Source organism: Mustela nivalis (genome assembly GCF_964662115.1).
Source record: "Mustela nivalis genome assembly, chromosome: 10".
Taxonomy (NCBI): Eukaryota; Metazoa; Chordata; class Mammalia; order Carnivora; family Mustelidae; genus Mustela; species Mustela nivalis.
The window spans coordinates 534,390-556,241 of NC_139029.1; the positions used below are offsets into that span (position 1 = coordinate 534,390).

Consider the following 21,852-nt stretch of genomic DNA (forward strand, 5'->3'; position numbering starts at 1 on the left):
CACCACAGAGGCCGGCAGGGGGGCGAGCAGTGGTTGCTGCAGAGCTGGGATGGCCGGCTCCCGGGGCCAAGGTCAGCCGTGGGCATGCCGTGCTGTGGTCAAGGTGGCAGCCAGGCAGCTGCCCAGCTGGCCCCGTGGTGCCCCACCTGGTGGGCCCCCCAAGCCACCTCAAGGGGAGCACGACGGTGACGAGGCGTGAATCAGGTGGTCTGCCATCGGCCTCCGACACACAGTCTGCTCAGGGGTCTGCAGCGTCTGGAGGCCTCGGGGACAGGATGCTAGCAGGTGCTTAGTCCCAAAGGGCTTCGTTGGCAGAGTGACCACTGAGTGTCCAGCACAGCCCTGCAGGTAGCGGCTTCCCCAAAGACCTGGCCACGTCAAGGACAAAGAAGGGCGTTGGCCCATCGGGACAGACCACAGCCCAGCCTGCACGCCTTCCAGCCCTCCCCCAGCTCCCCCTCCTTCCCTCCTCCAGCTCCTTCTCTAGCTCCAAGGCCCCTCGACTCCTAAATGCCCCTGCTGGTACGCGGGGCTGCTACTTGTCCACCGCCGTCAAGAACTGGGCTGCAGAGCTTGGCAGAGTCGTCCCAGGGGGTGGGGCTGGCCAAGGAGCAAGACCTCCAGGACCCAGTGTGACCAGAAGCTGCACATGGAGTGGGCCTGGGGGCAGACAGAGAGCAGGCGGCTGCGGAGCCGCAGAGCTGGAAGCTGGGTCCCCAGAGCTGGGCATCCGGGCCGCCTCAGGACAGCAGGGGGTGGTGGGGGCAGCCAAGCCTGGCCAGCTCCATAAACAAGGACAGTGACACCCAAGGGAAGGGGCTCCTTTCTCCCTTGTCCCCTCAGCACCTTGTCTGCGTGATGCTATGCAGGGTCCCTGCCCCCTCCTCCTTGGCGCCTGGAGAACTGCCTGGGGTAGGGTGTTCCAGCCCCAGAAGGGCACGGAAGCTACCGGGGTGGGGGTGTGGCTCAGGGCTGCCCACCCTCCCCAGTGCAGGAGGCAGCCGGGGTCCTGTCCCAGGTCCTGCGTTGGTTCCACCGAGGAAGGCCAGGTAGGGTAGGCTCCACCCCTAGGCCTCCAGGGGTTGTGCAGGTAGGTTCAAGGTTCAGGGAGCCGCTGAGCTCACCTGGGGGCAGGGCCCTGCCCCGCCCCATGCCCGCCTGTCCTCACCTCCCCTGCAGCTTGCCGGCTGCCCTCTTTCTGCTGCACATAACCCACAAGGAGCTATTTAAAGCCGGCCTTTGTGCCTGCCTCGGGCACCCACGCGGCGAGGCCCACCCGGGCAGGAGCCGTCGCCCGATTCCGCAGCAGCGATCACTCCCCCCAGCCTGCAGGCTTCTATTTCTGCCCACATGTTTACAGGGCCGGGAAAGAGGGACATGAAGGCTGGTGCTTTTTCAACGCGGAGTTCTATTCCGGTGGTGATGTGACGGGCAGACTCAGGCCGGGGCGGATGGAGGTTTGCAGCTGAGAGGGGCCGGCTTGGGGAGATGTCGGCAGTTGCTGTGTCAGAGGCATCTGGGCCGGGGGGGGGGGGGCTGCCTCCGGATGTGCCTCACTGCAGCAGGGACAGTTTTGGGGGCTGGTGGCTGCGTTGTCTGCCGTCTCTGGCAGAGGCTGGGACGTACGTTGCCAATGCAGACTCTGAGATGCTTCCCTGAGAGCTAGGACGGCTCCTGCCCAAGTCCGGAGGGCTGGGGCAGGCTCTGCAAAGACCTTACTTCCAAATAAGGACTGCGTCTGCGTGGATTTGGGGGGGAACACGGTTTAGCCCCGTTTGGGGGGTGTCCCAGAGGCAGGAGGGGAGGAAGCAGGAAAAGCTGACAAAGTGCTTCACGCCTGGGGCTCTCAGGTCCCAGTCCCACCGGGAGCCTCTGCCCGGCGTGCGCAGCAGACTTCTGTACCGTCCGTTTGAGGAGTCAGGGCTGGGGCATTTGTCACCCACTTGAGCCACCCCAGGCCACCTGCCTGCGAGCTGTTGGCAGCCCCGTGGTGCCGTGGAAAGTTCTAGAAGGGCCGTGGCACCGGCACCACAGCAGCGGGGCGTCCTCCCGGCAGCGCTCACGTCTGCTCGGGACATTGCCGGTTCTCCAAGGAGGTGGTCGTCACAGCGCCGCCACCCACGACAGCCCTGCTGAGCGCGAGAAGCCACAGTCCGTGCTCACGGCCGCAGGTGCTCCCGAGAGTCATGCTGTGCCCCCCCATCCCCATCCATCCCTGCCCAGCACCTCAGCTTGCTTCGGTAGCTGCCTGGCTCGGTGACCGACAGCCTGGTCCTGGGGGCTGAGCCTCGGCCGCCTGGCCCTCGCTGGACCGCGTGTGGCTGCGGTGACCCACTCTGGGCCACGGCTGTGGACCCCTGAGAGGTGAATCCTGCAGAACCGAAAGGCAAGAACTCGGGTTTCCGGCTGCCAGAGGATTCCACTTGCCGGCACTCCTGACGGGCACTCAAGTGGGCAGGAAGCAAAAGGTCCGCGGTCGCCTGGCCCAACGTATCAGACCGGTGCATCCACGAGCCCGGGCCGACGTGGCTTCCCCTCTGTCATGTGGCTCTAGGGACCCCAGCCCCACATGAGGTCACAGACTCCAGATGGGGGAGGCGTTGAAGCCAGGGGATCGCTGACCCGATCACCTGGGCCACTTTTTATGCAACTTTTTGACCCTTGAGGCTCGCTTCATCCTAAGCCAGGTGATGCCTTTCCACGGACTGTGCCCACGGACTGTGCCCAATTAGCAATGCCCGTGGTGGGCAGCTGTGGGTGCACCTCCGCTCCATGTCCTGTGGCCAGGTGCCGTGGTCACGGTCTCGTCTCGGGACGAATGGTTCTCGGGTGCGGCCTTGCTGCAGAATCCCAGGGGCGCTTCTACACACCTTCCGACAGGGGCTTGGCGGAGACCCACCACAGGCCCCTCGAGCCCTGCTTGACTTCCGACCACAAGAAACAGGAAAGCTGGTGCCCAGCCTGGCCCTGTTGTCCGCACCAGCAGACTGACCTGGAGCGTGAAGGGTCTCCACTCCCGAGTTCCTTGTCTTCGAGGTTGGCCTTGACACCTGTGCGTCCCCAGGGAAGGCGGTGTCCTTCTGAGTCAGTCTTTTTGCGGGTGGAGGAGGGCAGCTTCCAGCCGTGGCTGTTCTCCTTCTCGGGACAGGGCAACGCCAGCAGACCCTGACGTTGTCAGATAAACCCACCTGGGAGGAACATGGGGACTGGGGGTGACCCCGAACACGTCCACAGACCTGTTGAGCTGCCTGAGGGGCACGTGGGCCAGGACCCCCTTTCCCCTTGGCCCCTCTAAGCCTTCGCGCTACTGGGGGCCAGTTTCGACATTCTCTTGGCATCATCATCCACTCAGACCCTGTATCCAAAAGTGCTTCAAAACTGTGGGCATCCTCGCCTGGGGGGCTCAGTGGGTGAAGCGTCTGCCTTAGACTCAGGTCATGATCCCGGGGTCCTGGGATCGAGTCCCACACTGGGCTCCTTGCTCTGCTGGGAACCTGCTTCTCCCTCTGCCTGCTCTGCCTGCCACTCTCCCTGCTTGTGCTCGCTCTCTCTCTCTCTGTCAAATAAATAAATAAAATCTTTTAAAAAAAGAACAAAAACAAACAAAAAACGTTGGGTGTCCTTTGTCCAGAGTGAGTCCCCCTGGATGGCAGCAGGAAAATGCTGGGGGAACCTGTATCACGGATGCATGTGTGGTCACGTAGAGCTCCTCCGGGGGGACCGAGCCTCTCGTGCACAACAGGGGTCGGGATGGCAGAACAGGGTCGTGATTCCTGCCATGGCCGCTGACATCCGCCTTCCGTGTCCCAGGACTCGGTCGCGCCCGCTCACACACGTCGAGCCCCGTCTGCTGCTTGTCCGTCCGCCCAGGGCCGCCACAGTCCACAGATTCCCACGGGCGCCTGGTTTCCTTCCAGACCCTCTTCCCATCACGGTAACGGCCCCCCCGGGGCTGTGAGGATTCTCTCTCCTGCTGCAGCTCCCGTGCCGGCTTTCCTCCTGTCAACACTGGCCAGGCAGATGGGCCGCCGCTGACCTTCTCGACGCTGCCGGCACCCTTTCCTGTTGCTTCCGTGAAAGGTGCGTCTTCCAGGCCCCCCTCAGGACCCAGTGAGCTGGTGGTCCCCGCGGCCGCATGCCCCGCCCCAACGTTGAGACAGCCAGGAGCACTTCCCTCCCATGTGGTCCTCAGCACCCCTGCTCAGACCGAGCTTGGGCCCAGCTGTTCGTCTGGATGCCGGGAGGAAGGCGGCAGATTCTGGGGCGGACAAGTATAATGGGTTGAAAGGTTTGCGAAGTCCTCCTCCCTGGGACCTGTGAGTGTGACGCTGTTTGGAAACAGGGTCTCGGAGATGTGAGTAAGACGGAGGTTAAGGGGAAGGCGTACTGGGTGAGGATGGGTCCGACATCCAGCCCCTGGTGTCCCGGATGTGGGGACATGCGGAGGGGCCCAGAGAAGACTGTGTGAAGACAAAGGCAGAGGTGGGAGTGATGGTTGTAGGAGCCGTGAGGAGGGCCAGCACCCCGGAAGCTGGAGAGAGGCAAGGAGCAGATGGCCCCTGTCGCCTCCAGGAAGACCCCGCCCGCTGGCCCCGGGGTCTGACTCCGGGCCTCCGCCTGGGACACGGTGAAGTCCTGTGGCCGAAGCCCCACGGTCTGTGGTCACTTGTTACAGCAGCGACGGGAACTAACACAGCAGGAGTCACGTTCCGAGGCCTCTGCCTCGGACGAGGTGTTTCCTGTGACTCCAGACAAGGCAAACCTCCCTCCACAACAAATGGAACGGGAGGACGAGGTTCCCAGGTGAACCGGCTGGCCATGACCCCAAACCCCGCCCCAGCCGTACACGTTCCGAGCACGGGGACCGGTCAAGGCCGCCCCTCACTCATCTCTCACGCATGACCGCGCCCTCAGCCTAACGGTCCGACCAGCCGCCCTCCGGTGGAGGTAGCCAGGCCTCCTTAGAAGCCGGGGGGGAGGCCACACTGGTTCTCCACCCCCACGGCCAAGGCTCTGCAAGCTGGCTAGCACCCCACTTTTCCCCAGCAGGTGCCTTCGCCATCATCTAGTGAGTGAGCCAACCCCACTCACGCCCAGGGCACTTCCATGCCTGTGGCCACCTGCAAAGGGGCCCAGGAGGTAGCCGTGGGCCAGCGGGGAGCGGCGGCACGGAGGAAAAGGCCAGGGACCCCATGTTCCGGAGCTGGCTGGGCGCTGGGGGCTGTCACGTGCACGGCGGACGGACGGCTGTATGGTCTGCTCCCCCTAGAGATTCCCTGAGGACCCACAGGGAATCACCTCCCAAGGGCCGATTCCCACACCCCAGTGCTTCACGCTTGTCCACAGGGGGAGTACCTTCCCACCCTTTCAGGCGGCCGAGCAGGTCAGAGAGGGTCCTGGGGCAGAACAGAGACGGGGACACGGGGAGCTTTGGCGATGAGACACTGCCCGTGCGCTTGGGCACGGCCCACCCTGCTGCTCTGAAATTAGAGGCGAGGCCAGGGACATGGCCCGGGGCCCTGGAAGCGTCCATGACCGAGAAGCTAGGGGTTTCGGTGTGAGAGATGCAGCCGTTGGAGTGGTGATCCGCGCGCACTGCTCTCTTCCGCCCTTCCGAGCGCGACCCGCCTGGTGGAGAAGTCCTGTCACACGGTTGCTAGCAGCGTGCGCTCTGAACTGACTGCTTCATCTGCATGAGCTCGGGCAAGCTCCGCCCCAGCCCAGGACCCCCACATCCTCTTCTGCAGAGTGGGGCCGTGACACACAGACGGCTGCGGGAATGAGCTGGCCCTGTCGGTAATAAGAAGCACTTAGAACGGTGCCTGGGGCTCCCACCGCTCGCTGGATACTGCTTGGCCCAGGGCACCCCCTGCCTGGTTGGGCCGGGGATTAGCCTTGTTAAAGAAGAAATGCGAAAAGAAGGCCACAGTCAGTATTTGGGTTTAGATATTCAAAATAGGGTTTGCAGCCAGAACACGGCCTCACAATCCTGGCTGTGCCTTGGAAATTTCCTAATCTCCTTCAGCTCCCAGTGGACGCAGGAAGGGCAATTCTAGGAGACTCAGATTTTCTCCTCAGTGTGGTGTAGTGCAGGCCGCAAGGTCGGCTGTCCTGCAGGTGGGCGGGAAGGACGAGGCCGATCCTGAGAAGTGGGGAAAGCTCAGGTCTCCTGGCCATGGGGGGCTGCAGGAAGCAAGCATGGGGGGGAGGGAGGGGCGCCCACAGGCTCACGGGAGCGCCAGGCACCCCCAGCTCCGGGTTCGGTGACTTCACACGGTGGAAGCTGGTAAACACTGTCACTGGCGCTTTGATTTCTCAGACAGCTGGTTTACCAGGTGGGGCCCTCCTGACCCTGCAGCTCCTGCTCCTGAACTCGGCGAAGTTCGGAGCGGGGCATGGTGGGGTCAGATGGGGGACAGGCCAGGCAGGTTTTCCAGCCTGCTCTCCGGAGCCTCTGGGGTGCCTGCCCTGGGAGCACTGACGCTGGGGGGTGACCCTAGCACAGACGCTGGAGCTCACCTGGGCCAAGTACGACCAGGCAGAGGCTTGGAAGCCGCTCTTCTGGGCAGCCTGCGGGGCCCTGCCAGGTCAGGAAGCAGCATTCCAAATTCCCACGGGGACACAGTTTTCCACGAGCTTCTCTGTTTCCACACATCCTTATTGGCAAGATGCCAACTGCCTCTCGTTCTGGACTGTCTCTTCTAGGAGGTTTGTTGAACGAACAGTCTGGAATTCTCTGTCATTCAAGAATGGACAGGGTTTGTTCTGTCCATTATGGACTATCTGGGTTCTCTGAGCTCAGAGTTCGATTCCTGTCCTGGAACCCACTGCATGTACCGCGCCCGCCCGGGGCCCCCTCCTGTGGGATGCAGGGGCAAGCAGGCCAGTGCAGATTCCGTGACGTGGGTGCCACTCTCTGTGCCGGGAGCAGTAAGTCCTTTGTCTCTGAACCAGACTCTCCTATCTTCTGGTGGCCTCTGCGCAACGGAGGGGAGCACTGTCCCAGAAAGTTCCTCCGCCGTGGCTGCACACAGGATGCCCCGCTTAGAGCTGGCTACTCTCGCCTTGCAAGCACAGGCCGGCCCAGCGAGGCTCTCAGGACCCCCTCGGGCCACCGCTGTGAGTTCGCACCAGCCCCTTCCCACGGCTCCCAGACGCGTCTCTGGAGGGAGGCGAGTCCGTAGAGATGATGGAGACAGGACAGAACCTAGAAGGCCGCTTCAGGTGAGAAGTTCAGTTGTTTGTTTTCCTGCTGCTGTGTGCACAGGGCTTGTGAGGAAGACCAGAGAAGGAGGAAAAGGCACAGAAGCCACATGCTCTCCCCTCCAGGTTCGGGGGCTTCTGAGGTGAAACTTCCCCTGCTGAGTCTCCACAGGACAGGCCGAGAGCTGCCCCAGGCTACCCTGGAAGGGCCCGACAGCGACAGAAACTTCTTGCCTTTTCCTGAGAGCCGAGTCAGGCAGGACCCTGCCCTCCCACTCACAGGGGAAGAACCTGCAGCCCAGCAAGCAGGCCGCTTCCCCGTGTCCTGTGCCTCCCAGGCTAGAGGCTTCTGCCCTCTTGAGCCGGGCTACCAGGTTCCACCCCAAAAGGACCTCACCCGTGCATGTCGCACTCCATTTTATAACACCTGGCATCCCCTCCTTTCAGACCCCTGCCAGGATGGCCCCTCCCCCGGTGGGCCGAGGCCCACAAGCATCTGGATGGGGTGGCCACAGTCTTCACATCCTTTGCCCGGGATGCCCTATGTTTCCCTCCATGCCGAGGACAACCCCAGGCACGACCCTGGAGTGGCTGCCGACCACCAGCAGTCCCAGGAACAGTCAGGCCCACTGGGTGGCTGCACCTGGAGGCTGGTCCCTTCAGATCAACCTTGAAGACACAGCTCTTGGGGCTCCCCAGAGGTGCTGAGGTGAGGAGGTGGACAGGTGTGCCCAGGCACCGGGGTACCTGCTGAGGACACCTGTCTGGTGCCACTTCTCACAAAGCCACGGCACTTCCCCCAGGTGAGTGTGGCAGGAATTAGATGAGGTCCCCTCCTGAGAGCAGTTTGTCAACCACGGCTGTCCTGCCCGGGGAAGGGTCACTGGGGTGGGCAGGGGTGTCAGGGGTCAGCGAGGGCTGCATGTCACCTCTGGGGATGGCTGCCTGGGCCCCGCCCATGGAAGGCTGCTGACTGTGGGTGACAAGGTCTCAGGGAATCTTTCCCAGCTTGGGGATGCTGCGGTGCTTTCCAACTAGACAGTGCCTGCTCACAGCCGGGCTGCCGGGCCATCTGCTGGTTCGCCTGCGCTACCAGCAGGGGTCCAGCCTCCTTCTGTCCCAGCAGAGCCACTCCTGCCTGGTCCGAGTGAGCATGAGCCCACGCGGGCATGTGTCTGTGTGCACAATTAGCTCTCAAAGGTCACTGCGGACGCCACTCTGCAGCCGGCCGCTCACATCCCACCCTCGGTCCTGCAGCTCTCAGGACAGACGTCGGGGACGGACGCCAGGTGTTTTCTGGGACGCACGGATGTTTGCGTTTCCACTCTGTTCTTCACAGTGGATTTCCAGAAGTGGAATGATGAGACCCAAAGGCTTGGGAGGCTTGTGGTCACCTTGCTTTCTAGAAGGCGGCCCCGGCTGCACCTCCTCCCAGTCCCTTCCCAGGACAGGGTGACTGGATATCACCTCGGTCTGGAAGCCTGACACTGGGGCAGTGGATACAAAATACCAGGCTCTGGGGCCCACTGAGGCCCCCATCTGTCTTCGAGTAACAGGCAAAGAAGACTGTGGAGGGCGGGCTCAGCGCGGTGGAGGCACCACGCCCAGTGTGTCCCCAGACACCCGTGGCTGGGTGTGGACCGGTCCCGTCCGCAGAAGGGTTCAGCCAAGCCGCTGGGGCCTGTCTCGCTCTGTCCCTGTGTCTCCCTGTGACGCTCCTAGTCAACTACTGTTTTCTTGTGGCTAAAATAGCGCCCACACGCAGCCCCCACGGGGCGGCATTGCCATGGTGACCGTGGTTTTGGGTGCTGCCTCCTCCGACGCGTCTCAGGCTTGCTCGGGGTTTTAAATATAGTCCTGGGCAGCTGCGGGGACTGAAAGCGGGACAGACTCCATGTTCCAGGAGGGGAAGGGCCTTTCCCTCCTCCGGGCACCCGCCCCGCTTGTCCCGGGCCCTCGGAGAAGAGCCGCGCCCCGTGGACACACCCGGCGGGAGGGAGGCGCGCCCCGCGGCCATCCCGGCCCTGCACCTGGCGGCTGCTGCGACCCGACGAAGGAGGGGGCCACACAGACCCTCGGTGTCCTCTTTCGGGAAAGGGGCCCCTGGTACCCACGTCCTGGGGTCCTCCCAGGGGCGGGGGGGGACTCGGGGAGTGCGGGGGCCGGGCGACTGCGGACCCCCGGGAGGCCGTGGGTCGGAGGGTCTGAGCGGCTCCCGCGCCCCTGAGCCGCCCGGCCTCCGCGGGACACGGCGGCCGCCAGCCCCGCGCCAGCCCCGCGCCAGCCCCGCGCCAGCCCCGCGCCAGCCCCGCGCACGCGCACGCACCACGCACACGCACGCGCGCGCTCGCACACGCGGGGACCCCACGGAGGCGCCCCACGGGCGCGCGCAGGCGCAGCGGACCCCGCGCGCCGGGCCCGGGATTCTGGGCGGGGACCGGGTACTTTAACGGACGACCTCGCCGCGGGCGGGGACTGCGCGGGGCCGAGCCGGCGCCTCCACCGGCGGGGGTCGGGCCGCGTCCTGGGCGGGGCGTGGGCGTGGCCTCCCCGGATGCCCTCCGCCCACAGCACCGCCCACCGGGGGCTCCCGGCCGCGTCCCTCCGGCGCCCTCTGCTGGGCCAGCGCGGCACTGCGCGGACGCGGGAGGCCGGGGGCGGCCAGCACCGGCGCCCAGACGCGCGCAGAGGCCCCCGCGGTGATGCACGTTGTGCCCACGAGTCGGCGGCGCCCGGAGCGAGGAACCCTCACCCCCGTCCTGCCGCAGCGCCGCCCCGGCTCACCGGCCATGGTGAACTTGGAGCAGATGGGGCCCGAGTGTCGCCGGCACGCGCGTGTGCACGAATGCCTCCGACACACCCTTACCGGACACGCGCACACGCGAGACACAGACGCACGCGAGGGTCCTCCGACAGACACGCAGACGCACACGGGGACAGCAGCCCGCGGAGAGGAGGACGGCTCTCCCTCTCCTTCTGGGCGGGACCTTTTCTGGAGCCCCCAGGGCCCCGTGGCTGGCTTCCCGTCCCTTCTTAAGGCAGCCCTGGAGGCCCCTTGGGGTCTGTTCCAGCAGCTTCTGCGGCCTCGCCCTGACACCTCCAGACACCCCTGCCCCCTGGGGCCACAGAGCCTGTGCAGGAGCCACCCAGCCTGCCTGTCTTGCTCTCCTGCCTCAGCGCAGGTCCCCATCCCGGCACCAGGCTCTCTCCCGGGGACCTGGTCAGACCCGCTCTCCCTACGAGCTGCCACATCTGTGTGACCAGTGATGGGCGTCCATGTCCCCACGGGTGTGCGGTGTCCAGGACAGAGCCGCCGCATCTGGCAGAATCCGCCCCAGCGTCTGGGCATCCAGCAGGCCCTGGACACATTTATGGGCCAGGGAAGGGAATGTTGTCTCCTGAACCAGTTTTTCCAAATCCTGTCCTCTATGACAAAGAAAGGAAACACCTGCTGCCCTTCCCCTCCCCAGCTGTGTGCGAGCACACACCCTGGGCTTCCGGAGCCTGTGCTGGTCCTCACTGCCTGGGGCGGTCTCACACCAGGCAGGAGGCCCCGATAGCCACCTCCTTCTAGACATCCCAAGGGGACACTAATGCAGTCCATGGGGTCTGATGAGGAAGGCAGGCCCCTGGGTGGGGTTCTGCAGGGAGGTCTTTTCGGGAGGGACCCCCACCGAGGCCTTTGCTTGTCTCTGATGAGTCTCACGGAGCTTTCACCCCACCCCTAAAGCATCTCAAGGTCATTTGAAAGCATCCTCATAAAGAACATTCATGGGAGAAAATCGGAGATCAAGCTAGGTGGGGCCTGGCCACCCTCCTCCCCAACCAGCGCTGCCCTGGAGTCCCAGGTGACAAGAGCGGGACGACCTCCCTGTGGGGTTGGAGGCAGGGCTGCTGAGGCCTCTCCGGACCCCTGCCTGACGCTGCAGACTTACAGCAAGCCTCGATCACTTTAATAATCCCCTTTTAAAAGCCCGCACCTTTGTGTTTTTTTCATTTTGGAAATAATAAGTGTCATTATGAAGGCATATGAGCCGCTGGCAGGGAGAGCTGGGAAACAGGAGCTGCTGGGAGCTGGAAGGGACCTGTCCTTAGCCCCAGGGACTTTGGCAGGTCTGTCCTTGGGCCACCAAGTCCACCCCCCTTCCCCCTCCCCCGTCCCCTCACTTGGCAGGCTGGGGAGGCAGTAGTCCTGTCCAGGGCCCCTCAGCACAGGGCCTGGATTGGCATTTCTGAGGGGTGTCTGCTACTCATTCCCTCCCTCATTCGTTCCATGATGTGCCAGACACGCAGACACCGTGGGGACACAGCAGGGACCTACGCTGACTGGGTCCCCACCCCTGTCACGTGTGGCGTGGAAGTGGTTGGAAAATCTGGGGACAAACACCTGTGCCTGTGGCCAGGGCTGGGCTGTGGGGCCCCCTGCTGGCCGGTTTGGACCACGCCCTCTACTCTTGAGGCCCCAAAGGGGTGGGGGGGGGTGCAGGAGGCTCCCCACCCTCTGGAGACTGTCCACAGGCCTGGTGGCAGGGGTCCCATTGTTTTGCAGAGCTGTTTTGGGGGAGGATGCAAAAGCCAAAGTCCTCCACGTCCCAGAGGCCGCAGGTAAGTTTTCTGGGCACTGCACATGACCCATGTGCCCTCACCCTGGCCTGGGACAGGATGCGTAAGAGACTCGGGTTAGGCCCTTCCCCTGGCCCTCCTCCTGGAATCCTGGAATAGGCCTCTCCTCCCCGACCCTCATGGAGAACAGAGCCCCCCCCCCCCATACCTGGCCCTCAAACCCGGCAGCTTCAGGCTCGGCCCCGCCCCCCACCGGCTTCCCTCCCCGGGATGGGAGTGCTGCAGTTCCAGGCACTGCCAGTGCCAGCTTCCGGAACAGAGGTTCTACGGGTCAGCTCAGATCACAGGTGAGGTCAGTCCCCACAAGGGCACCGGGACCCTCGAGGCTCCCACCCCAGCAAGGGCTTCCCTGCTTAGAAAGGGCTCTGGGGCCCGACTTGGCTGCTCTGTCTGGTGGGACATCAGAGAAGTGGTGATGCAGTGAGGTGGACAGATGCCGGCCTGTCCTGCCGACAGCGGGTGGTGGGCGTCCAGACCTCGACTTGCTGCTTCCTGCCCTGCCTTTCAGGCAGGAAATCAGAACGCCAGGGAGATGCCATGGGGTATCAGAGGATCCCCCTCCATTCGGAGATGGTCTGTGCCCACTGAGATGCAACCTTGTTCTCCTCCAGTCAGGACTGCCCGAGGCCATGTGCCAGGCTGGGCTCTGGACGGTCAAGGGCACAAGGCCACGGTGCCAGCCATGGGCTGCTTGAGGGGCCTGACACAGGGACAGGTGCATCCCACACACACTTGCCACCTTGATGCTGCTCCGTGGCAGATTCCTGCTCAGCCCCGTGGGCACTGTGCTGCTCCCTTGGCATGGCAAGCCCTTGTACCCCATCCCCTTTGTGCCCAACTGACAGCCACAGAGCTCTCGTGGCCATGCTGGGGCTGTGGAGGGATCACCCACAGGGTGCGGCGGGGGAGCTGAGTAACCCGGGCATCAGGGATATTAAGTGGAGACTCAAAGGAAGTGTGGGTCGGGGCAAAGGTGCTTCTGGGAGAGGGATGCCAGCATGTGCAAAGGCCCTCAGGCAAGTGGAAGCAAAGTGGCCAGGTATCTGGAGGGGAGTGAGGCAGGATGAGGATGGTGGGAGATGAAGGCAGAGGGAGTGGGGCCCAGATCCTGTGGGGCCTGTGGACTTTTCCTGAGAACAGTGGTAATCACTAGGGGTTTTAAACACCAGTCTGATGGACATGGACTGACTTATGTTTTTAAGGAAATTGGAGGCTGCTGCATGTGGCTTGGACCAGGGGTAGCAACGGAGGTGGGGGATGTGGCAGGAATCTGGAAATCTGCTGAAGGCGGTGCTGCCAGGATCTGCCGACGGAGGCGTGTGGGGGGTGAGAAGGAAACGAGTTTTTTGTTTTTTTTAAAGATTTTATTTATTTATCTGACAGACAGAGATCACAAGCAGGCAGAGAGTGAGAGGAAGGGAAGCAGGCTCCCTGCTGAGCAGAGAGCCCGATGCGGGGCTCGATCCCAGGACCCTGGGATCATGACCTGAGCTGAAGGCAGAGGCTTTAACCCACTGAGCCCCCCAGGAGCCCCGGAAAGGAGGTTTTTGAACTGAGCAAGATCTGCTGGGGTGAGAGGGCGTATGTGTGTGTGTGTGCGTGCACGCGCGCACGTGTGTGCGTGTGTGTGGGTGGGGGGATCAGGCTCAGCAGGAGTTCAGGGGAGCGACCTGCCTCAGGTTGGTGTTTGGAGCCCTAAGTGGAAATGAGACGCAGGGGCCAGAGATAGGGGCAATTAAGAGTGAGACTACGGGCGCCTGGGTGGCTCCGTGGGTTAAGTCTCTGCCTTCGGCCCAGGTCCTGGGATCGAGTCCCGCATGGGGCTCTCTGCTCGGCAAGGCAGCCTGCTTCTCCCTCTCTCTCTGCCTGCCTCTCTGCCTACTTGTGATCTCTGTCTGTCAAATAAATAAATAAAATCTTAAAAAAAAAAAAAAAAAAGAGATTGAGACCAGGAGGAAGCAGCAGAGGGAGATGCGGGTGGGTGGGGGTCAGAGAGCAGCACCCTAGGGAAAGATCTTCTAGGAGGGGCCAGACAACTGCCAAGGGTCGATCAAGAAAAAGTCTAAGAACTCACCACTGTATTCAAAACACAGGAGATGATGATGACGGTGCAGGTGTGGGGGGGGGGTGCTCGGGAGAAAGCAGTGGGAGATGAAGCAGGGATGCGGACTGCAGGCTCCTGGCCATTTTGTTGTAAAGAGGAGCAGAGAAACAGACAGGTGGGGACAGCGGACAGCATCTGAGGTAGGTGAAAGGTAGGTTTTCAACAGGTTTCTCTGGGTCCATGTACAGGGAGATACGAGTTCCATGTCCACGACTGTCCGCTTGGTTCTCACCCCAGGCCTGGTTCCCAGGAGGTGCCAGGAAGTGTCCAGGGAATGAGAGTATGGGAAGTCCTGGAAGCCCCTCTGATTGTCCAAGAGGGGCGTGAAGGCTTGGCCAGGTCTGGAGTCCCCGGTCAGAGGTTGCCGGCTGGGTGGTGTGGGGAAGAGGAGGACGAGGGGAGTGCCGACCTGAGCTGGGGTGCCCACCTGGTGCCCAGGTGAGGTCATGCAGACACAGATTTGGGCCCTGGGGATGCAACCAGGATGCCGCCCCTCAGGGCCCTGGAGAGTGTCCAGAGGAGGCTGTCCAGATCAAGTGCCGCAGGGGTATTAGGACTCACGGAGGCTGGAGATTCAGAAATGAAGGTCGCGGGCGACGTGGGTAAATGTAGTGTCCTTGTCCCGGCCGAGGAGTGATCTGGAGCAGTGGGAACGGCCAGCTAGCGTAGACAAGACTTCCGTACAACAGGATCTCGGATTCCGCAAGGAGAGGAGAGCAGCTGGGGCGAGGGAACCAGCTGAGCCGGACCGTCCCCGCGACGTTGGCTGGGTTCTCTGCTCCCATCCCTCAAGTCACCGGCGACCCTTTCCCACTGTCCCCTAGACCAGCGACTTTCGGATCGCGCTCCCCTGCGAACTTCCCAGGGCTGGTTTGCACAGACCGCTGGAGTTTCGATTCCGTGCGCCTGGGCTGGCGCACCCGAGGTAGCTCGCATTTCCAACAGGTTCCCGGGGCGCTGCAGCGCAGGGGACCCACCTGGGAGGCGCGGTGCCCGGAGCCCACCTCCCCGAGGGGTCGGCGCTCGGGGCCGACCGCGCACCGCCTCCGGTTGCCGGGCAGAGCGGGGCCGCGCGCGCCTCCATTGGCCGCAGGTGGGCCGCGCCCCGCCCGACAGGTAGTCCGCCCAGCGCGGAGCCATTGGGTCGCCGCCGCGGGGACCCCCGGGGATTGGCCCAGGTGGCGGCTCCGCCTCGCCCTCATTGGCCGCAGGTGCCACCGCCCCCGCCCCGGGACCGCCCGTCCCGCCGATTGGCCGCCCGCTGGGCCTCGAATCGGCCATGTTCGGTGCCCCTCCCCCGCCCCCCCCCGCGCCACCCCGGGCCTGACGCCGGGATTCCGTGCGCGCCCCTCGCGCGTCCCCGCCGGCCGTGCCCCCGTCCCGCCCGGCCCGCCACCAAGTTCCGCGGAGTTGGCCGGCCCCACGCGCGTGCCCTGGGTCCCGGCGCCGCGCGCGCCCTTCCGCGTTCCGCCGCCGGCCCCACCTGGCGCCCCGGCCGGCCGCTGGGTCCCCGCGCCATGGCCCGAGTGCCCGGGGCGCGGCGCTGACGGCGGCCGGCGGAGCTAGCCATGCCCAGCAGGACCGGCCCCAAGATGGACGGGAGCGGCTGCCGCGTCCGCCTGAAGGCGCACTACAGCGGGTGAGCGCCCTGCGCCCGACGGCGGGGCCGGGGGGCCTCGGGCAGAGCCGGGCGCGGGGAGACGGCCCGGACCGCGCCTGCCGTCGGCGACCGTGTCGCCGCTCGTGCGGCGCGGGAAGGAGGGGACGGCGAGGCCCCTCCGGGCCCAGGGGCGCCCCGGGAGGTCCTGTCGCGCCGTCGCCGTGGAGGGGGCCCGGGACGCGACGGGCGTTCGAGGCGCCCTGAAGCGCGCGGGGCGGGCGGGGTCGCCGGGGCTCTGGCTCCGGGGCGCGGAGCGCTGCGGGTGCGGGCGGCCGCGCGGCTCCCTGCCCGCCCCGGCGAGGTCTTCCCGGGCCGGAGCCGCCCGGAGGAGGTTGCGGGGCCGGAGGCGGCGGTCGCCGCGCGCTCCCCGCCCTGGGCGCAGCCCTGAGGTTCGCTGCGGAGTTGACTGGACGTTACGGCCGCAAACCTGTAAGACTCAAGTTTTAGCCGAATGGAACCTCGGGCAGAGTTTTAAACATAAGGTTTTCCTAAACTTTTCCCCATTTACCCGGCCAGAGGTCATACGCAAGAGCAGTGACGACCCGGGGGGAGGTCAGGTGCAGTGAGCTGCCCGCGGGGGCGCGAATCGGGGCGGGGAGGGGGTCCGCGTCCGTCTCCGGGCGCCGCTCTGTTCAGGTCGGACTCTGATCAGGTCGCGTCCGCCCGCGGCGCGCTGGACTGGACCTGCTCGCTGTAAAATGGGGCGAGCAGGCGTCTCAGGGGTCAGAGGCCGGGAGCGTCTGGCCCCTCCCGGGGAGCAGCCCTGGGGCGGGCGGCGCCCGGAGGGCGGATCCTGCTTCTGCCCGAGCGCGCGCGGCGCTCCGGCGGGAGCTCAGCTCCTCTGCGGCGGCCTCTTTAAGCTGGTGGTCTCGGTGGTCTCGCGGGTGCATCTCCGCGTGCGTCTCCAGGCTGAGGAGGGGCATGGGCCCTTGACCTCGCGAGGGCACCCTGTTTGGGGTTTCAGGTCGGAACTCCCCTGTCCTTTCTGCCCGCCTCGCCGTGTGTGGGAGCCTTGGGGACAGGGCTCCGGGAGGAGGACGGCCAGCCCCCCAAGAAGAGGGCCCCGAGTCCTGTCTTCTGGCCTGGAAGGGTGGTTTGCCTATTAAAACTGGCTCTCAGACTCATGGGAGGGCCAGACATCTTGCCTTGCTGGTGGGTGGACCCTGAGGAAGGGGGACCCTGTGTCAGGGACAGTCCTCTTCCCATCCAGGAATCGTGGGACTGAGCAATAAGCTCCTTTGGGAAAAATCAGGCTTGCTCCTCCGTGAGAAGAAGTCTGCACCCCAGCAGCCCAGGGTGGGCGGGGACTGGACCCCCCCCCCCCCAGGCTGGGTTCAAGTGGCCTCCTTCAGGCGCGGAGAGGAGTGATGGAGGCGGGCAGAGTTGACTGGAGCCCTTGGGAGTTCCAGACGCAGTTTCCACGGTCCCCAGCCCTGCCCCTGACTTTGGCCTCAGGAGAGCGCTTCGGTTACTGCCAGTAATGTGACCTGTTGCTCCAGTTTCCCGGGCTGACGAGGCCCCCCGTCGTCCGTGCCTCTCATTCCCTCCTCCCTTCCCTCCACCTCCTTCCCCTGCTTTCCACTCCTGCTTTCCGCTCTCCGCTCCCCACCCTTCCCGTCCCTTTTCCTCTGGTCCTCCTCTTCCTCCCACTCTCCCTTTGTCCGTGGGTGCTTCCAGCCCCCGTGCAGCCTGGGGGGTTCCTGCCCTACCCCAGCGCTCTCTGCGCCTCTGGCCTGGTCCCTCTCCTGGGGGACTTGACGCCTCCCCTTCTGAGTTGGGAGGGGCAGGCAGGCCTCGGTGCTCTAATGAGGCTGGTCCTGGGAAGCACCAGGAGCTGCCCGTGTCTGACCGACCCCTCGAGTTCTGTCCCTGGGTGGGGCTGTGCTGCCCTCTCGCTGCTGGAAGGTGGTTTGGGGGCAGCAGGGCTGCAGCGGGAGGTCAGACCCATTGAAGATGTCATTCTGAAAAATAGGGGGCCCCCGGTTTGGCCTCTGGAGGATGTGCCAACACCGGGGTCCAGCAGCACCTGTATTTCGGGGGGACCTCTAGGCGAGGCACACCGGTGTTGGAGACCCTGCTTTGCCAGGTCGAGTCTCACGTCCACTTTTCTGAGCTCACAGGCACAGCCACGTGGGGTCTTCCTTCTCTCCAGCTCAAGCCCAGGCTGCTGTTCGTGTGTCTGCTTGGGGGAAGGTCTGATGAAGCCAGTGGGCTTAAGTTGAGCGAACTGTGTCCACACCCCACCCCACCCCCGCAGCCCTCCTATGTGACCTTTTGACTTGGAACCTGGCGACTGAGCGTGCGCCTGGCTTTCTGATACCCCCGCCTCATTCTTACCACCCCTGCCTCCCCACGTAGGGACATCCGGGCGCGGGATAGGTCTCTCCGTGCAAGGGCATTCGTGATACAAGGGCATTCGTGATACCAATTAGAAAACAAGACTGTGGCCAGTGGTTCTATTTGCGGGGGGGGGGGGGGGCTGTGATATTTTGTTTGGGAAAATTTCCCTCTGTGTAATCAATAACTCAATTAACCAGTATTTAATTTGATTTAAATGTTCTTCTTGGTGACACATGTCCACCCTCTTTGCCCCAGGGACATCCTGATCACCAGCCTGGATGCAGCCATGACCTTCGAGGAGCTCTGTGAGGAAGTGAGAGAGATGTGCGGTCTCCATCACACACACCCGCTCACCCTGAAGTGGGTGGACAGAGAAGGTAGAGCCCTTGGTCTTCTGTCCGTCCGACCGCGAATCTCTGGATCTCCCTCTGTCAGCCCCTCTCTGAGGAGATTTAAAATTATGGGATTAAGCTAGTGAACAGCCGTCTTCCCCGGTAGGGTGCTGGAAATCACTTCCTGGAGCGGCTGCTCACAGCGGGGTGGGAGCCGGGGCAGGGAAGGGCAGATGCGGAGAGGGCTACAGGGGTCTCTGTCCCCACCTGGGAACAGCCCGTGGCCCTTCCCTCTCTCCTGTTCTGGGCTTTCCAGTGGGTGATTTGGAAGGATAAGCTCGCTCTCCTTTTCAGCTCAGGAAGAGCTGAAGGGTAAGCAGCGAGACCCCGCAGCGCCCTCCCCCTCCCCTCCCCTCTGCCTCCTTCTCTCTGTCAGTCAGACACACATCTGAGAAAGCTGGGGGGTGGGGACACAGTCCAGCTGCCAGAGAGGACACAGGGGAGCTGCAGAGTAACCCCCTGGGGCGTTGGTTCTGTGCCTTTCTGTGTTCCTCTCCAGGATGGGGGCAGGGAGCCTTTCCTTTCACTGAGGACTAACCGAAGAAGAATGTCCTTCATCTCGTCCAAGCCAGGAACGTTAGCATGGTTTGGCTCTGGAGCTAGACTTCTTGGGGCTCGTACTGGGGATCCGCCGGTTCTGATGTGGACCCCCCCATCCCGTCACCCGTTCTCGGGTCTCCCAGCTCCACAGTGGGCGACTGGTCACGAGTAGCCAGACTCTTCCCTTCCTAGCCTGAGTTGGACCCCTTTGCCTCGGGCCTGCGGCAGCCTCAGCGATGTCTCTTGCCCTGCCTAGGTGACCCCTGCACCGTGTCCTCCCAGATGGAGCTGGAGGAGGCCTTCCGTCTGGCCTGTCAGCACAGGGACGAGGGGCTCGCCATTCACGGTCAGTGGCAGCCGGGGGGGTGGGCTGGTCCCACTGTGGTCTGGGGTGGTGGGAGCCCAGTGTGGTTTCCAGATGGCCAGGGGACTAGAGAACACATCGGGGATCATGGTTTAAAATCTTGGGATTCCAGAGAACTTAAGGATGTTGAATATAGTGTGATTTGGGTTTGTTTCTTCTCTTACATCTTGTTAACCTGAATAAAATAGCGGTAGCTGGTAAAGAGTCAGAAAAGCTCCTTCTCACTAGACACAGGGGCCTGGGTTCTGGTTGCTGGTCCTCATTGTCCCCGTGCCCTGGAGGCCAGCATCACTGGTACATCAGAAGCCTGGGCCCTCTCACCGGCCTCCACCTTTTGGGAAGCTGGAAGGGTCCTGGCCTAGAGTGTAGGAGGACAGGTGGAGGAGGGGGCCCTTGGGGTGGATGAGACCCTCCCTGAGCCCGTCTCCTGGCTCACAGCTGTTCTCTGAGAAGCTCAGAGCTGCTTTATAGATTGATCATGGGAAGTAGGAATTATGATTTCAGTATAGTCTGAATTGGGGGTTTCAGGCTACCCCCGACACTCCTGGGGGTTCTTCGGGGTGTCTGAGCATGGCTCTGACCAGCCATGTCTGCCTTTGCTCCTGTGCAGCCCAGACCCTTGGCCAGGCAGGTGGGCAGGGACAGCTGAGCCAAGCCTGACCCCGCTGGGACCGGTGCTCTCAACCAGGGGTTCCGTGGTTCCATGTTCTCCCTGGGGCGGGGCCAGTGGTGGTTGCAGGGTCCCGCTTCTGCAGCTCTGCCCAGACATGGGGTTTGCGCTGGGAGCCCTCACCCGGCCCGCTTTCTTGATGGTGGTGCTTTCCAAAGACAGCGTTATTTTCTAGATAAGGAAGTGGTTGCTTCAGTTAAGTGTTAATACTTTGTAAGCTCCTATCTGAATAATCCATGAGGGAAGCCCAGGATGTATTTTAAGATATTTAATTTTGAACTGCACCTTGAGTGCAAAACAGAGTCTAATGTGCTTTCAAAAGTCCATTTTGGGGGCGCCTGGGTGGCTCAGTGGGTTAAGCCGCTGCCTTCGGCTCGGGTCGTGATCTCAGGGTCCTGGGATCGAGTCCCGCATGGGGCTCTCTGCTCAGCAGGGAGCCTGCTTCCTCCTCTCTCTCTCTGCCTGCCTCTCTGCCTGCTTGTGATCTCTCTCTGTCAAATAAATAAATAAAATCTTAAAAAAAAAAAAAAAGTCCATTTTGAAGTAGGTGCTGCTCCTAACTTGCATGTTAAATTTACCGCTGTGAGTCGGGAGGCCTCCTGGGGCAGCTCTGGTCCAGGGTCCCCCCATTGCTTCTCCCCCAGAGGTTTTCACTGCGTTTCAAAGTCCTTTTAAAGCACGTTTGGGCTTCCACAGTTGTGCCGCAAGGAGCACCCCCTCAGAGCAGGCTGGTCAGCTATGTGGGCTTCGTGGGGGTCCGTCCGGTCGGCCTGACGTGGCGTGGGACTTCCGTGGCCCGCTTAGTGACAGACTGCTCTCTCTCCCTCTCTCCAGTGTTCCCCAGCACCCCCGAGCAGCCAGGCATGCCTTGTCCGGGAGAAGACAGTGAGTACTGCCGTCCTCTATGACTTGTGTCGCACGTCGGGGCTTGAATTCTCGATTCAAGTGTCAGGAGGGTGCAGACCGGGTGCCTGTTGTGGCCGCGGCTTAGGAATGTGTGTCCTCGCGAGGTGACCGAAGGCAGAGTGAGCGGTCGAGGTGCCCTGACATGAGGTTTCCACGGGCGCGCCTGTCTTTGCCAGTGTGCGCTCTGGCTGACTAGGGCTGCCTTCAGGACACCGGCTTGGTCCCTTGGTGCCAGGAGGAACAGTGCCAGCAGTGCCGTGCTCCCCGAGGAGGGAAGGGCCCAGGCATCTGTCCCAGCCACCCCCAGACCTGGCCATGTGCCCTCTCTCCGGCCCACACTGGCACCCCGGAATGCAGGGATGTGGGTCTGTTGATACGGGAAGAAGTCCGAGGGGCTGTAGGTCCAGAACAGAGCTTCTGGCCTTGTCCCAGGGACCACCGGACCCCAGGCTGGTCAGAGCTCTCTGGCCCCACTTTGTCCTTGAGGCCAGAGCCCCCATGTGGGGCATGAATTGCTCACCAACAACCCAGACCCTCCTCTGGCCCGTGGAGCTGTCGGAGCTGTCGCTCCTCCCGGGAGCAAGGGCCTGGGGGCTAAGCCGGTTCCCTGGCTCAGCCCCGAGCAGATTGGAGCCTTTGAGCAGAGGCCGGGCGGCCGGCCGGCCGCTGGGCCCTGGGGAGATGGTGAGTGGAGAGTTGTGTGCGTCATTCTTGGGTTTAGGAAAGCAACGGGGCTGAAGATAGATTTGGGGCCCCTTAGCATAGAGGAGAGAGTGGCTGAGATTGGGGTCTGGTCTTGGGGCTTCTAAACAGGACCAGGGGACCCTGATGGACCCACCGGCCAGGCTATAGGGCCATGCGGACTCTGGACTCCTGGCCGCAGTGGAGTGGGCTGTCTGATGAGGCCAGAAGGGCCGGGGCTGGCTGGGTCTCGGCCACAGCCAGCCTATAGGCAGCGGACAGCGGGGCGGTTTTGGGGAGAGTGTGAGGAGGCACAGGGACACGTTCCTTCCCTCAGTCCTGCTTGTATGTGCCGCACACAGGCTGGGT

General features: G+C 63.3%; 1 protein-coding gene across 1 annotated transcript in view; it reads left to right on the plus strand.

The window, feature by feature from the left end:
• Positions 1-15,229: 15,229 nt before the first annotated feature.
• PRKCZ (protein kinase C zeta) overlaps positions 15,230-21,852 on the plus strand; it is a 90,400-nt gene continuing 83,777 nt past the window's right edge. The window contains exons 1-4 of the mRNA XM_082686080.1: positions 15,230-15,569; positions 18,186-18,307; positions 19,119-19,208; positions 20,731-20,781. Coding sequence (XP_082542206.1) covers positions 15,499-15,569; positions 18,186-18,307; positions 19,119-19,208; positions 20,731-20,781 — 334 coding nt within the window. The 5' untranslated portion in view covers positions 15,230-15,498. The remainder of the gene's footprint in view (positions 15,570-18,185; positions 18,308-19,118; positions 19,209-20,730; positions 20,782-21,852) is intronic.